This window comes from Sorex fumeus, unplaced genomic scaffold (assembly GCF_029834395.1).
Source record: "Sorex fumeus unplaced genomic scaffold, SorFum_2.1 ptg000129l, whole genome shotgun sequence".
Classification (NCBI taxonomy): domain Eukaryota; kingdom Metazoa; phylum Chordata; class Mammalia; order Eulipotyphla; family Soricidae; genus Sorex; species Sorex fumeus.
This window is the reverse complement of record NW_026606186.1, coordinates 9,517,512-9,534,453: the sequence shown is the minus strand read 5'-3', so window position 1 is coordinate 9,534,453 and position 16,942 is coordinate 9,517,512. Positions and strand designations below refer to the sequence as shown.

The 16,942-nt window shown below is 40.9% G+C and overlaps 2 protein-coding genes across 2 annotated transcripts in view; one reads left to right on the top strand and one right to left on the bottom strand.

Moving 5' to 3' along the window:
- The window catches only part of CNTRL (centriolin), an 85,836-nt gene extending 75,445 nt beyond the window's left edge, over positions 1–10,391 (top strand). Inside the window, 9 exon segments of the mRNA XM_056138674.1 lie at positions 40–228; positions 709–934; positions 2,259–2,464; positions 3,493–3,633; positions 6,173–6,439; positions 6,606–6,668; positions 8,056–8,262; positions 9,242–9,313; positions 9,998–10,391. Coding sequence (XP_055994649.1) covers positions 40–228; positions 709–934; positions 2,259–2,464; positions 3,493–3,633; positions 6,173–6,439; positions 6,606–6,668; positions 8,056–8,262; positions 9,242–9,286 — 1,344 coding nt within the window. The 3' untranslated portion in view covers positions 9,287–9,313; positions 9,998–10,391.
- Positions 10,392–12,080: 1,689 nt separating this feature from the next.
- RAB14 (RAB14, member RAS oncogene family) overlaps positions 12,081–16,942 on the bottom strand; it is a 28,881-nt gene continuing 24,019 nt past the window's right edge. The window contains exons 6-8 of the mRNA XM_056138601.1: positions 15,691–15,778; positions 15,432–15,462; positions 12,081–14,315 (exon numbers count right to left, since the gene is read on the bottom strand). Of these exons, the coding sequence (XP_055994576.1) occupies positions 14,138–14,315; positions 15,432–15,462; positions 15,691–15,778 (297 nt within the window). The 3' untranslated portion in view covers positions 12,081–14,137. The remainder of the gene's footprint in view (positions 14,316–15,431; positions 15,463–15,690; positions 15,779–16,942) is intronic.

Sequence of the window (16,942 nt, the reverse complement as noted above, 5' to 3'; positions counted from 1 at the left end):
CGTTTTCTGAGTACTTTCCATTTGTTCTCTTATCTAAAGGATCTACTCCACACCACCAAGCATAAAGATCTCCTGCTCAGTGAGCAGAGTGGGCTCCAGAAAGGCCTCAGCGAGTGGAAGAAGAGGGTTGAAGACTGCCAGAAAGAAGGGGAGACAAAACAACAGCAGCTTCAAGTGCTCCAGAAGGAGATTGAAAAAAATAAGGCCAAGCTCGATGAACAGGAAATGGTACTAGGCATGGCTTTGTGAGCACTGTCCCCTGGCAGGAAGCTGCTGTAAACTATCCCCCTTACCTCACCCTGGGTAACCAGGAGGAAGTTGACACCAACTCTTTGACTCTCTTGTACTAATATTTGTGAACCCCAAAGCTCAGTAGCCAATGCTTCTGTAAGGCGTCTCCATGGCAGCTGCTCCTGTCTTGCACAGCCCACTCTCCCCTAGACAGTGTCTCTCATGAACACTTTATTTGCCTTCTGAGAAAACAAAAAAAAATTGATGGCCACATACCATTTGCTGTTTGAATCCTCTCCTCCCATGCCAGCCAAATAGTTTTCCAGTTTCTGTTTCATTGCTTTTGTTTGGGGACTCACTCTCTGCCACCCCAGGCAGTTTTAAACTTTCCATTGAACTGATGTCTCCAGTGCCCATAAGGTCACCTCAGCTGGAACACGGTTATTTTACAACTAATTACGGTTTTTCTCTCATAAGATGTTGCAGAGACTCCAGAGAGAGAGAGAAAGTGAAGAAAAAAACTTCCAAAACAGTAAAGCGACACTGAAGGAGCAGCAGCTCCAGCTGGAAAAGGAGTTAAAAGACCAGAAAGACAAATTGGACCAAGCAATCACAAAATCAGTGGCGGCTGAGGAGCGTGTCAGGGTTCTGCAGGGAGAGGAAAAGTGGGGTGAAACCCTGGAGAAGTCACTCTGCAAAACCAGTACGTATTCTGGCACGGAGGGCTGGAGAGGGGGCTCCACTGGTTGGCTTGTAAGGTATGTAAAGGAAACCAGATCCCAGAATAGTCCAGGAAGGAGCAGGAAGTACACTTCTTCATCCCTTTCTCCTCACCCTGGGAGCAGCAAACTCAGAAAAACCAGGGCCACTGCACTGGTGTCTATGTGGAGATGGGATCTGAGCTCAGTAGAGGCCCTCTGTACTTGACGACATTGTCTTTAAGCATGTTATCTCAGGAAAGGCAGACATTAAGGCAGAGAAGTGCAAAAGGTCCTTGCGAGATTTATCATATCATAAAGTACCTTATTTCTGAGCTTTGGAACGATGAGTCATTTCATCTTAGCTTGTCATAAAAACAATACAACGGTCCCCTTCTGTTCAAATTTGACATACCAAGTGGTGCCAAAGCATAGGTATTTGACTTTGACTCTCTTTGTTTTCTCTTGAGCCTTATAAGATAATGTGAAAATCTAGGAAAATAGCTGTTGTCGTAGTAGTAAGTGATCGTTCTCTTTCTTAGGCTTCCGGGTTTACTAATGTTCAGAAAAATGTTGTTTCCCTGAGTAAAATCACTTCTCTGGGCTGGGGACTCTTGATATGTACAGACCCAACCTTTTTTTTTTTTTTATGAAAATGAAACTTTTAAAGAGATAGTACAGAGGTTAAGGTTTAGCTTGCATGCAGCTGAACTTGATTCAGTTCCCAACATTGCATAGTAGTCCCTGGGGCACCACCAGGTGTGCCCAACTCCTCCTGTCTCCCACCCCCTAAAAGGAAAAGAACATGAAAGCATTACAAGTGCTCTGAGTCTGACCATTCCAGGGGTCAGAGAAGCTAAATCTGGCAGTAAATAATCTAAAGATACCAGTAAAAATGACATTTTCTGCTGAGCCTTCAGAATGTACAGTGTTAGCAGGCATGCTGCCCTTTGACCTCCAGGGAAATAAGTTCCTGTTGATTGAAACAGAGCACAGGGCTGCCCTGCACTGGGGTTCCTTCCCCGCCCTTCTCTCCTGTGAAGGAAGGGGTACCGCTGTGTTTCCCTTGACAAAAAGCGCCATTTCATGAAAACATTTCAGAGGTCGGTTCCATGTTCCCAGCACCTCAGAATTGGAGCTCAAAGATCTCTTTGGTCTTAAAGATCCAAAAGGAGCGAGACAACTGCCTGTCATTTTGGAACCAGGCCCTCTGGAACCCCTGGGAAGTGCAGTGATGGAGGGAAGGGTTGAGTGGGTGGCTGCTGTTGTATGATTGGCCCACAGCCAGCCCAGTGTCTCTGGCACAACTACTGAAAATGATCCTTTCAGAACAAAAGCTTTCAGAACGGGAGCAGCAGCTGAGGGACAAGTCAAGCGAGCTGCAGGCTCTCCAGAAAGAGATGGACTCCATGAGGGCAGATTTCAGCCTGCTGCGGAACCAGTTCTTGACAGAAAGGAAGAAAGCTGAGAATCAGGTTGCTACCCTGAAGGAAGCGCTTAAGATCCAGCGGAACCAACTGGAGAAAAACCTTCTTGTAAGTTCTTTCTGCCCTGGCTGTTGTGAGGAAAGACCCCATTTAAGTGTTAACTTCATGGGCCAAAGAGGTAGGGCAGTGGATGGGCGCTTGCCTTGCATGCAGCTGACCCGGGTTTGATCCCTGGAAGCCCATATGGCCTCCTGAACACCACCAGATACAGTGGATGCTGAGTGCAGAGCCAGGAGTAAGCCCTGAGCATCTCTGGGTGTGACCCAAAAACAAACACTCCAATAAATGTTTAACCCCAGCTGTGCAAAGGTGTGGGAGAAAAAAAAACTTTCTGACAACCTGGTCCCCAATCCAGCTGTTCAATGTAGAATGTGCAGCATTTGTTTGCGAAGCATGTGAGTCGGGCTGCCGCTGAGAGGAGTTCTGCTGGCCTCAGTGTAAGCAGCCAGCAGGGGTGTCCGAGTTCCAGAGCCTCAGCTTACACTTCCCCAGAGCGGGAAGAAGCTGTGGGAAAGCAAGTGCCCAAAGACGTTTGACGTGGCTACAGCCAGTGCTCACAGATTTTTCTACTCCCACCCTCTTTATATAATTTGGCTTTAATGCATTCCTCTTAAAACCATATTGCTGGTTCGATACTGTTCTTTGATACTCAAGTGAATAGGAAAGGATTTATGATGGGTGGAGCCAGTGGAGGGTTCTCACACCCTCTAGCAGGCCCCAGGACCTCCTTGCAGAGATCATGGGTTTTCCCAAAGGGCGATAGATGATACCTTTCCCAGTAGAGGTCAAAGTGGGGTTATAAAGGTAGTCCGTTGTTGCCCCAATTTTCACCCTGTGTTGGTGGAGATTATCGAAGATGAAGCTGCAGATCTAAGGTGCCGACTGCGGGCTCACAGACTCTGACCACAGGTAGTGCAGTGCTGCTGAGGAAGGCAGGCAGTTCTCCCCGTTTCACAGGTAGAGAAAGTGAGGCCCAGATGAGAAATGAAACCACAGTCAGTGAGCGTATGAGCCCACAGTGCTCATCTCTGTTGACTCCAGACTCATTTTCCTCCTTCCTTACATCCTCTTGCTAGGAACAGAAGCAAGAGAACAACTGCATGCAGAAAGAAATGGCAACTATTGAGCAGGTGGCCCAGGACAACCACGAGCGAGCACGGCGCCTGATGAGGGAGCTCAGCCAGATGCAGTATGAGTACTCAGAGCTCCAGAAACAGGTGCGTGCCTCCCAGCAGACGGTGTCTTTGCTCAGATACTCCTTGCAGCACAGTATATCTGAGCACAAGAACGTGTTTCTGGTCTTAAAATTTAGAAAGATTTGCATTGCCACATCATAGAAGTATTTGTTCTAAGTATTCTTCTAATCATTTGCACCCAAATACTCCTCCCCGGAACTGACATTGTCTGGCATTGGACTGGAAATGTACCTCTCAGGTACACCCGAAACATCCTAAAGAATCAAAATAATTGTGATTTACCATTAAATATGAATTAAACTCATCTAATGAACCCATCAAACTTATGAACTTTTAATTAAAAATTATAACATTTATATGATAATAAAAACATTTTAAAAATAATTTTTATGAGGCTGGCGATTCAGTGGCATGGTTAGGGAAAATGGTCTCCCTAAGCATCACCAGGTGTCACCCTGGTGGACCCCAGTACCACCCGGGGTGGCCCAGGTACCACCCTAGAGCCTCTGTGCTGTACTGCTGGCCCAGATTGCCGAGAACAAGGCCCTTTGCCTCCTGACACTACTTGGGAGTGGGAGACGCTAAACTAAAATTGTATATATATTTTTTTTAATTAGAGACTTTAAAAACTTTTCATTACAAATTAAAACCAAGTGGCAGTAAGCTTTAGCTGAGAAAAATTTCAAGTGGAAAGAGCTTTAAATTTTTCTTAAATTCAGCAAGCTTTTGTGTTTGCTGTGGAAAAAGTAAATGACATTTCCTCAACATAAATTCACATCATGTCCCAAAGAACTGTGTTGAAATGTTAGGTTTTAGGCTAAAAGCATTCAAACATGTTTAGGAGTCAAACGTCTGAGTAAGGAAAAAGTCAGGGAAAACTGTAGGTGTCCTTAGTTAGAAGCAAGTCATGTAAGTCCAGGGGGAGCGAAGCCAACATGCCTGTGGGTCCTTGCGACATGATCAGCCTTAGTGCACCCCAGAACTGTATGGCACCCACTCAGTCTCCCTGTTCTACCTCGTCCTGAGAAAAATTTTGCTTTCTCTCTCATTCTCACTCATATCCTCACTCCCACACACATCCTTTTGGTTCAAGGGGAAAAAAAAAAAAACTTGTTTTCTATGTCTCACACTCTTGTTTTACACACACCTCTTCAGTTCAAGACAAAATTTTTGTTTTCCCTCTCAGTCTCTCTTACCCAAATATATATATATATATATATATGTATATATATACACACACACATACACACACACACATACACACATACCACTGATCCAAGAAAAATATTCTGTTTTCTTACACACAGACACAAACACCTCCTTTGGTTCAGTTTTTAAAAATGTTAATAACTCTAAGCTCTTCCCATGTAGAGGGCAATTTTCAGTGGATCTGCCTCTCACCATCTTTGCCCTCAAAGTGTTCTCCAAAATTAGATATCCAAGTAAACCCTGAGACCAGAGCATTTCAACATTTTACACCTCAGAAAGGTAAGAGTAGGAGAATGTTTTGATGGATTGATATGGTAGAAATCAAAAACATAACTTAGTCTTTATAATAGGAGTATTTATACATCAATATTTGTAATAGTCCCATGACGTGAACGCGGCATGCCTAATGTGGTAGGCAACAGTTACTTTCCACACCCAGTCCTAGTACACAGGGTAGGCTGGCGGTTGAAGCCATTGCTCTATCCCAGGACTTCCTCAACTTTTTCCACTCATGATCTCTTTTTCACCAGAAATGCAACCCGGACAAGCACTGCTAGAAACCCTTGGAGCCTTGTGATTGATTTTTAATTTTCCGTCTTTGCACATCCAGAAAGCTTTTACTGGTGCCAAACTTCTTCCATGTTGTTACCTCATTTTTAGTGAAATGTTAACATGTAAGTTAATCCTATGAAATTGTCTTTACAAAGTTTAAACAATTTAAATAAAGCCCATAGAAGGGGTCAAGACCAGTTTACAAAGCTAGTCTCTGGAATGTGCACATCCCCAGAGCTTTCCTCTCTAAAATGTAAAAAGCATTTGACAAGCTCATTTCTAAGACCCCTTCCAGCATTAATATTTATAATTTAGATCATTCATAACCCATTTCAGTAAATGGCCCTTGTCATATTTGGGGCCTAATGACTCTGCTGGCATTTATTAGGTCACTTACAGGTGATTTATATAAATTCCCACTTGGCTGTCATGTCTTTGAATACAAAGTATTATCTTCTTGTGTGCATGCAGTAAGTAACAAGAGCAGAAGGTGACTGACTTGCCTTGAGTCATACTGGCAAAGCTTACAGGAAACACAATCAAAATCCAGCTCTAACTGCTGGGAACTGACACCGTCACAGAACAGTGGCGCTGTGCTTTCCTAAATAGAAACTGTCTGGTCAGAATGTCAGCGAAAACATTTACTCACTGTCCTACAGATACTTGAGAGGTTGTTAATGACCACGCTTTACAGTTCTAATAGTTGACACTGCAGATCTTTAAATGCACAACCCAGCAAGCCTTTCCATTTCCAGCATGTCCCAGACGGGACCCAGTAGTGCCTCCTCTCCCTCTCTAGATGGCGAACCAAAAGGATCTGGAGAGAAGACAGACTGAAATCAGCAATGCCATGAGGTCACTGAAATGTGAAGTGAAAGATGAAATTAGAACCAGCCTGAAGAATCTCAACCAGTTTCTTCCAGAACTACCTGCGGGTCTGGAAGCTATTTTCGAAAGAAGTGAACAACTAGATGGAGGGCTGGAAAGCTTAAAAGAGAACTTTCCATTCACTGTGAATGAGAGACCGTTTGAAGAAAAACTGAACTTCGCTCAGACTCACATAACAGTAAGGATGTTTCCTTCTCTTCTCTGGACTTTCTGGAAGGTCATTTAGTTTCCACCTCCTGCAGAGAAGCTAAAAAGCATACTCCTGGGGAGGAAGGGTAGGCGGGAAAGGCTGGTGTTGCTAAGTGTTTTGCAGTGTGACTCTGTGCTTTTCCCCTCTGAAAAAGGATGAACACTGGCGTGGAGAGGCGCTCCGAGAGAAACTGCGTCACCGTGAAGATCGACTCAAGGTTGCCCTTCCACAACAGTCTGAGAAACTTGGCATATGGGGAGGAGGGGGGGACGTGGGTGGGGGTGTCTTACATCTATTCCCTGTGGTCACAGTTCTCATCACAGCACTTGTGGTCATAGTCCCTGTCACTGCACTCACAGCGCTTGATAGATGACGTGTGGTAGGAACTTTGAAACCCTGAATTCTGGGGCAGGAGATAATACAGTGGGGAGGGCACCTGTCTTTGCATGCAGCAAACACCTGGTTTGATCCCCATCAGTCCATATGCCCCCCCCCCCCCCCAAGCACTGTTAGGTGTAATTCCTGAGTGCAGAGCCAAGAGAAATCCCTGCATGTCACCAGGTGTGGGTTCCCCCAACATCAACAAAAGGACAAGAAAACCAACATAAAGCCCTGAATTCTGGTGGGAAGCCCTGGTTGTTGGGGTGGGTTTTTTTTGTTCTTTTCCTAACCTAGGTTTTGCCATAACAAACACTGACAGGACCTAAATGTTTGGGACTGGAAAGAAAACTGATGATAAACTATAGATCACAGAGTGGTAATTAAGTGAGACAGTAAACCCTGGAAAAATAGGCGTGGATGTCAGATAAGTTGTTTAGCTCCAAACATGTGGAGTTTGAAAGGCCTTGTGAGATGCCCAGAAAAGGAGGTCCACCGCTAGGCAGCTGAAAGTTGGAGTTTAGAATTTAGTGGTCAGTGTGGGTTCCTAATATGTTTGGGTAGGAGGTGAAATGAGAAGGAAGGGAGAGAGGCATGATCCTTTTTGGAGAACAGCTGGGAGAGTGCACATGAGTTTTGAGGAAAGGCCACTGACAACCAGTAGCCTCTAGCCACATGTGCGTTTAAATATAAAATTATGATTAATTCAAATTGAAAATTCATTTCTTCCATCACCTCAAGAACTTAATGCCTCCTGTTATGTGGGAGGTAGCAAATCCAGAGCATTCCCATCTTAAAAAAAGTTCTGCTGCATAGTGCCACTGTAGACAATGGCACAGCAAGGGGGAAGGCCAGAAAGCAAGCACAGACTGGGGATGGACAAGAGGGGGAGCACTCACCCCAGCTTAATCCCCAGTATCACAAATGGCTCCTGAGCACTAGATGGAGTGATCCCTGAACAGAGCCAATACAAAGCCCTGAGCACTGCTTAATGAGGCCCAAACACCAAAACAAGAAACAAACTGGGCTGAGTCAAAGGCCCTGTTAATGACAATACAGAATGGTAACTCAGTTACCCTTTGATATTCCTACTTTTTTAAATTTTTAGACAAGATCATTTTGAAAGGACATTGATCTTTGTGCTATTTGCCTAAGAAGTGTTAAACATGAGGAAGATGCTGACTGGTACTTTGCATCAGTGTAAAACTCTCAATTTTACCTTTTAGGCCCAACTTCGACAGTGTATGTCCAAGCAGGCCGAGGTGTTAATTAAAGGAAAGCGGCAGACAGAGGGCACTTTGCACAGCTTGAGGAGACAAGTGGATGCACTAGGGGAATTGGTCACCAGCACCTCGCTAAACTCCTCGTGCTCAACCAGTATGTCTCAGCTGGACACTTGCATCACGGAGGACTCTCGCCTTGGACCCACCCAGGTAAGAGAACCTCTTCACAGCAGGTCCCATCTAAACAGTTTTAGATTTGAAGGCTGTAGGCAATATAATGTAGAGGCCACTCAGGACACACATGCCACTTCCCAGTCTCTGGAGAACTTAGTTTGAGTTTTTTTTCATGGGCCTCCAGGAAACTAGAACCAGCTGACTGGTATATGTACCAAAAAGAACAAACGAATGACCTAAGAATAGACTTGAGACTGAGATCTGCCAGGGCAGTTCATCCTGTTCATCTTCTACTACTATTCCTCATTTTCTACTCAAGTCAATACACTACGTTTTGCCTGTGAGGCAAATTTTAATTTGTTCAACTTTATTAGAGGTAACCCTGTGACTGCCAGTTGTTCTTCCTTAGCATCATGTTTGAATGCAGACCTCTTAACACGGGGCTTATTTTAGAAAGCAAGACTTTTTTATGTGATCTTAGATATAGTAAATAATCGTTTAGTAGGAACTTGAAGCATACTTTTGGAATTGGTGAATAGTAACAAGTGTTCCCAGAGACAGGTAATATACGGCCATTTTGTGTGCCTGCTGTATGTACTAAACACATTGCATATCTCATTTAGTCTTTATTACATCCTAGAAGGTAGGAATTTCCCGTTAGGAAATTGTAAAAAAACAAAGGGGGTGGTGGTGAATGAATGAGAGATCGCACAGAATACCCACTTCACTCAGTAAATAGTAAATGAATAATGTATTTCACTCAATTGGTTCCAGGAAGTTTCAGGTCAGCAGTAGGCATTTCTTTAAAGTTTGGGGTAGGGGGATAAAGGCTGTTATTTGGAAGTTATACATGGATTTTCAACTATGCAGGGGTCAACACTATGTTGAAAGATCAGTTATATTTTGGAATTTGGGGTCATAATCCAGGTGGGGCAAAACCCTGAGCTGGCTGGATCTCAGGGGCTGGTCTGAGCTTACTTAATATTCTGTTCCCCTTCAGAACTCTTTCCAACAGGTTCTGCAAGGTCCAGTACATCTACCAGACAGTTACCGACATTGATGCCATCCCCTGCTTCCTGCTCACCTGGTACATGTCAGTTTTCACTGTTATTTTAATTGGAAGATCTTAAATTCAGTCAGTCTTAAAAATTCATCTCTTAACTTTTTCTTGAATAATTCTAGTTTGATATATAAAACATGGAGCTGAGGAGATAGGTTGGTAGGGCATGACTAGCAAGTGTAAGGCCCTAGAATCTATCCCCAGCACAGGGTGTCCTGGGCGCTGTTAGGCCCAAGTGGACACTAAACATTGTCTTATAGGTACTGAAGCATTAGAATAGCAGGTGTGACACTTGCCTTGCATGTGGTTGACCCAGTTTCAATCCCTGGCACCCCATATGGTTCTCCAAGCACTGTCAGGAGTTGATCCTCTAGTGCAGAGCCAGGAGTAAGCCTAGTACATTGCCGGGTACCAACCCCCACAAAAAAATTTTATATACACACACATATACATATGATTTATGAGTGTATAAATAATATACGGGCATATTATGTATAATAGTCTCAAATCCAAACATTTGGGGCTGGAGATGAATCAAAAAGTGCTGGCCTGTATCATTGCCCCATAAAGTCCCACGAGTGTCCTTGGCCTCATGTGACCCGTTTTTAAAAAGAAAAAATACTTAACCAGAGGTACGCAGATATACTTTTTACCCTCATTTAACTCCTGTTTATACTAATAGAATTCACCCTTTCTTTCTGTTTACCATAGGAAAAGAATGACAGCCATTTGAGAAACGACTTAAAACACTTCTACTACCTCACTGACTTTGTAATTGGAATGCAACTTAGTTTTTTATCAAGAACCAGTGAACTGAGATGCTAAAACTCCCCTCCAAGTTTCTTTCACTTCTACAATTAATGCAATCATTTCTGTAAATCACTTATACATACAGGAATCGTTGTATACAGTTTAAATTAATGTCCTAGATGACTGAGGTTTCAAATCTTTTTTTTTTACTGTAAATCTGAATCTATAAACAGGTAAAACCTGTGATTACAAAAAAGGAAAAATGTACTGTTTATTATATTGTGTCAGAATATTTTGGATTTTGCTTAAAATCTATTTTCCTATGAAAATGAGAATAAAAGAAAATAAAACTTGGGACTGTTGTCAGGCTTTGTATTTCACAAAGTATCAAATTTTTAAGTTAACTAGAAGAAAATTTCAATTTTTACAATGGTTTGCCCTCTGAAGGCTAAAGCATATTATACAGTTAATACATCTCATCACTGAGGAATGAGAAATAGCGATTAAAAAACTATTATACTTCAGATACTCTTCCAACAAAAGCAGTTTGGTAGAAAATTAGAACTTTGTATATCGGAGTACCTAGCCAGTAAATTCATATTGTGTTGGATCTTTTTAGTTCAAAATTTGAACTAATTTTGAACTAGTCCATGACCCACATGTGTAACATTTGAGAAGAATGCCAGCAACTATCAACTGATGTGGTGTATGAAATACATCTGCTTTAAAAGTATTCCCAAGAACTGTTAAGACGCCCGACACAAATTGCCCAACAAATACTGAGATTACCCTGTGTTACGAGACTAACACAGGGTAATCTTCAATAAGCCTTTACCACCTACTGTAGTTAAAATTTTCTAAAAAGTTTGGCCAGATCTAAAATTCCACCAAATTAAGGAATCATGAAGTAACATAAAAATCAGTATCAGTAAGTTCTAGGCTTCCATTTCTAAAATAAAAATTGATTTGGTGGTCTTTTCATTTTAACAGTTAGTGGGATACTTAAAAGCCTCGTCTTTCCAACAGAAATAAAATTTCTTACTCTGCCAACATGAATGAATATTTATTTGCCATCTGAATCCCTATTTATATCTTTAGCTGAACAGGAATCAAATTTTCTGTTAAGGGGAGTAAACCACACATCTCTTTTTAAATCACCTAAATGTGATTGTGGTGAATGTGGGGGCAAGAAAGTTATCAAAACCACAGTACTATGGAGTTGAGATAAGTGAACCCCAAATACCTGGTTCCAAAGGTATCTTTTCCAAGATATTACTGCTTCTAACTAGTAGTATGTGACCACTACTATATAAAAATGAAAGTTTATTGTAGATGCTCCAACATTTTACTGGAATGTTTAACGCATAAAGAATACTAAGTACCAATTACTAATCAGAAGGGACTCTTCATAGGGCAAGGGTAATAATAACTCAGAGGAGCAGGTGACCACATTAAGTAATAAGTTCTCATGGTTTAAAAATTAAAAGAACTGGGGGCTGGAGCAATAGCACAGCGGGTAGGGTGTTTGCCTTGCACACAGCTGACCTAGGTTCGATTCCCAGCATCTCATTTGGTCCACCGAGCACCGCCAGGAGTAATTCCTGAATGCATGAACCAGGAGTAACTCCTGTGCATCGCCAGGTATGACCCAAAAAGCAAAAAAAAAAAAAAAAAAGAACTTCACATTCGCTGAAGTATACTTGCCCAGCATCTGGCACACCAATCTTACAATGACAGTTTGCTCCCGTATTTTTAGCACCCAAGTTTATTACAGGGGATAACACATGCAAATAACAGAACTTGGCCCCAAGTACAGTCAGGAGGGGACTATCAGCTCCCTAATGTGCTGATCTCACACTGAAAAAGCTCTACTGAAACAATATTCTGAGTGTGGTCCAAACACATGGATAGACTAGCTGATTTGGATATAAGCTATATACACAGACTTATATACAACAGGCAATTCTGAATAGAAACAATTCATGACAATAATTGCTTGCCTGAATATGAAACCCTAACATAGTACATAAAAAATGCAAACGAGTTAATTTAATCTAGATATAGGTACTTTATTTACAAATATTTAGATTAATAGCATTTTGTTACATCAAATAAAGAGTACACCAGCCCGAATAAATCCTGTCACAGAAACAATAAGACCAACTCTGTAACTAACTTTGGGAATCAGGGTATTGCACCTAAACAAGCCAGCAGTCTTTAGGTTGTGATTGCTACCTTATATCCAATGGGTGGTTGGTTTGTTTTAATTTTGTAAATATATACACACACCTTAGGTCATGGTCCCTGGGCAGTCCCTTGGATGCATCAGTGTAAGCAAAATGGATCACTGTTAAGTCTTTAACAGAATAGACCAATCTACTCCAGGAAGCTTTTTTGTTTAAATTAAAGACAAAAATAAAAACCAGCCCACAAATTAACCAGATCCTATTATCTGCACATTCCAGTTTTGGCTTTTATTTAACAATGACTATACAATACTTCGATACTACCACATGTTTACAACCCAAAAAGATGTATATTTTCTTCCATGTCTGTAAAGAGGGATTTGAAATGTGTATTTTAAACACAGCAGCTGAGTTCATTTTATATAAATATGCTGAGGTTTACCTCACTTCAAATAACTTCTCAATTTGAAGTCCAAACCATAAACTTAATTAGTTATCAATCAACAGAACTTAGAAATCAAAAATTTGATGTCTAAACAAGATTGTTTTCCCTTGCAATACAGTATCCTTCAATGGTAAAACCACCTAGTGCAAGTGTATCAGCACTAACATTAAAATACCACTAGAAACTTTCTCTTCTACAAAACAATTATGCCAAAGTGTCATAAAATAGCCTCTCACACTAATAACACAAGGGATATTTTTAATTATTCTACGGTAGTGTTAAAAATGCACATTTTAAAATCCCTTAACAGCAGACCTGTGGTTCTGTTTTATACTCTCACCATTCCAAGAAGATAAAGGTATAAAAGCTTAAAATGTGCAATAATAAACCCAGCCTTTTTTCTTTTTTCTATACAGTAAGGCAAGAAATGCAGCCTGTAATGCAAAACGTTTACAAAAAGAGAAAAGCAGGTTAGCACATTGTCGATTGCACAGAACAGTTAAGAAAATCAGCAGGTAAGCCACAGTGCAAAGATGGAACAATCTGCTAGTGTTAATCCTCTCACGCCAGGCATTCTTTTCAGCATAATGTCCCCAACACTGTCAGCACCAACAGGCAGAGACAGTATTACTTGAATTGCAGTTGTGTCTATTTCCTTGTGTGAAATGGAAGGGAGTAACATGGTCACATATAGGTCATACTGTACAAACTGGTATTTTATACTGTTCCAATGCCAGTAATCAATTTATTTTCTTCATTAAAATAATATACACAGAATGTATTGTTAGTTCAGTTCCTTCAAAATTTATACATATTTACTTTTTGCTAAAGAGAAAAGAATAAAATGGTGTAAAAAAAAGAGAAAGCTATTACGCACAAGAGGAAAAGATAAATGGCTATTTTCTCGGTGCAAGGCTGACAAGCAAACCTCCTCAAGAAAAATGCCACCCACACAAGAGGGAATTTATGACAAAAACAAAATAAAAGCAGTTACAGAATTCTTTCTCAACTACCAGAAGTCATTTCACAGCAATAAACATTGGTTACAACAGACATACGTTAACAGTAAAAGATGGAAAAAAAGGTTTAAGATACCATCAAATTAAACCGTACAGTGAGACAACGCATTGCCCAAAAAAGGGATAAAAATCATGAAGACAGCATCAGTGTTCAGTTTAAATCATGTATTGGTGACATACCTATGAGAAGACAATTGGGGGAAAAAAAAGTCTAGATTTACCATGCAGGAGAGATTTATTACTCTACTTGCCTTTGATAACCTGATTACATCTAGTTGTTAGCAGTTTAGTATTGTGTTACACTGTTTTTACAACAGAGCTGTTTTTTCTTTTCTTTTTTTTTTTTTTAATTAAACCCAGTAAGATGTACAGAAGACAATGAGGCAGTAAAAAGTACTGCTTCCAACTGACAGAGGTGAAAGGTCAAATGAGGGCCATGGCAAAGAGGTCACTAGCAGCCACAGCCTTCTCTCTGAGGTTGGGGTTCACTGGTTAGCCGGCCTCCCTGTGGAGCTGAAGGTTTGTGTTGTACACCAGACTCAGCAGCATTCAGGTCAAGGCTTCCATCCTGAATGTTCTGGTAGATTTTCTTGGCAGCTTCAAGGAAAGCATCTTCAACATTCTCTCCCCTAAGAAGCAATGCACACCCTTATTCAAGAACTAAAGCTCTCCACAAAAGGTATACCAGTATACACTGATCTGGTGCTAACCTTTCATCAACTGCCATGATGTCTTCAACTTAGACACTGCGATCTATTAAGAGATTACCAGAAGACTGAGCTAAGAGAACATGGGAAAATGTTTTCTGTGGAAGGTACAAAGGCCTGGAACCACTATTTCTAAACCATACAACTATGTGCCCATCACTAAAATGTTATATAATCACATGTAAACAATTAAGAGGCCTTTTCTATTACAACAGAAGTTACCTCCCAACAGAAATGAAAGTACCTTCAAGTACACAGACCAACATAGGCAAATCTGTATGATCTGATTAGACAAGCATAAACTGTAGTGTTTTTATCATGTGAAAGTGACAGATTCTTGCTTAGCCATGTTCTCAATTTAGTGTAGTTCTCCCGGGGCTTGGAGAGCCCAGCAAGCTACTGAGAGTATCCCGCACGCAGGGCAGAGCCTGGCAAGCTCCCGGTGGCGTATTCGATATGCCAAACAGTAGCAACTCCACAATGGAGAAGTTACTGGTGCCCACTTGAGCAAACTGATGAACAATAGGGCTTACATTATAGATGTGCAGGTAAATAGAGAGGCTAATTTCTCACCATTTGAATGGGACTGCTAACCTAATCAGTGAAAAACTATGACTGAACTGCTAGGGTTCAATTAAGGATATGAAAATTAAAGAATTTAATTATGCTTCTGATTCCTGAGACCTTACAATGTATTTCCTTAATAAAGGGAAAAGTAGGCTTTTAAAACAAACAAAACTGTAATCATAAGTATACAAGCTGACCACACTCAAACTACCAAACTCTACCTCAATTGTGTAAGTCAAACACTTCTAAAATGCTAACAAAATTTTATTATTAACCTGAGTTATTGGTGGGCCTAATTTAAAAAATTGAGATGTAAAACAGAACTGAAGGTTGTTTGGCTTTTCTTAATTGCCTTCAGCATTACATATTTAAATGTTACACATTACATACAGTATAAATTTTATATACGTGGTTCTACTTTTGAGGAAATTTAATGTAATTGAAAATGATCTATATTTCAGTTATACTTACGTTTTTGCACTTGCTTCAAGGAACAATAAGCCTAAAAGCAAAATTTAAATTATAATTAGATCATTTCAAATTAACTATCTCCTCAATAATATCTAAATGAAAGTTTCCTACCAGCTTTCAATACTACTTTCCATAGTATTTTATGAAAGAGTAAGAGTCTGAGACGGAGGAAATAAGCAGCCATCAAAATTAATCTTTCTTTAGAATCCTCCCCATTATGTCCCCCAAAAAGCTATTAGAAGTCATTAAAGAAACCCACCATTTTCTTCAGCAAACTGCTTGGCTTCTTCATATGTAACATCTCTCTGTGCCTCCAAATCTGCTTTATTTCCTATGAGAATTATTACCTAATTTGTGATTTAAAAAAAAAAGACAACTTAAAAGCAATCATTTAAGTTAACCAAGAAAATTCTAAAACCCAATAATGCTGCAAATATGAAAAAGTAGGAAACCAAGTACTACCATTTATCCATCTACAGAATCAGTATCCAGCAGGAGCTCTGAAACCCAATCATGAACAACTTTGTAACTTCATTTATCACAGTGATTCATTATTTAAAAAAAAAAAAAGAAAGAAATCTAGGACAGGGTTGACAAAGGGAAGAAAAGCTTCAAATATATGGTCCCATGTGGTCTCTCTATACATATTTTTCTTTTTTTCAACAATCTTTATAAGTTCCATACAGAATTGTAAATCATTATATCTCAGTAAGATGGGGGCAGTGCAAACACGGGGGCAGAGAGACTGCTCCAAGAGCTGGAGCACATACTTTGCATTCAGGAGCACCCGGTTCACTCCCCAGCATCACAGCATGGTGGACACAAGGCCCCCATCCCCCAACCCTGTCTTCCTGCAAGCACCACACCACTTAAAAAGCAATACCCAGAGATGTGAGTTAGTTCACAATCCAAGGCAAAATATCATATGCCAATATCCACTGTGGAATCATTTACAGAATGACATTGGGACAAAGTTAAAGGCAATTCTAAAAAAGGTCTCAGGAAATAAAAATGTGTGAAGGCAAGCTTGTGAAGGAAGGCTTCTGCAGTTATTTGACCGGGGGGGTGGATGGTGATGGATAAAGAATCTCTGCACTAGGGGTAAAGGCAGCTCAGATAGAGAAGGGAGCACCAAATAAAGGGTGCTGGGAAGATCTGCCCAAGCTGGGAGATGCCTGCTGAAAGTAGTCCATGGACTGAACATGATTGCCACCCAATGTCTCTTCTGCAGACCACAGCACCCAAAAGGAGAGATGGAACAAAAGGGAGTGCCCTGCCATAGAAGCGGGGTAGGATGGGGGATGGGGGGTGGGAGGGATACTGGGATTGGTGGGGGTGGAGAATGGGCACTGGTGGTGGGATGGGTACTCGATCATTGTATAACTGAAACCCAAGCACAACAACTTGTAAGCCTACATACAACTGTACCTCATGGTGTTTCACTAATTAAAAAAATAAATAAATATAATAAAAAAATGAAATGGCAATTTAGGAAAAAAAAAGAATCTCTG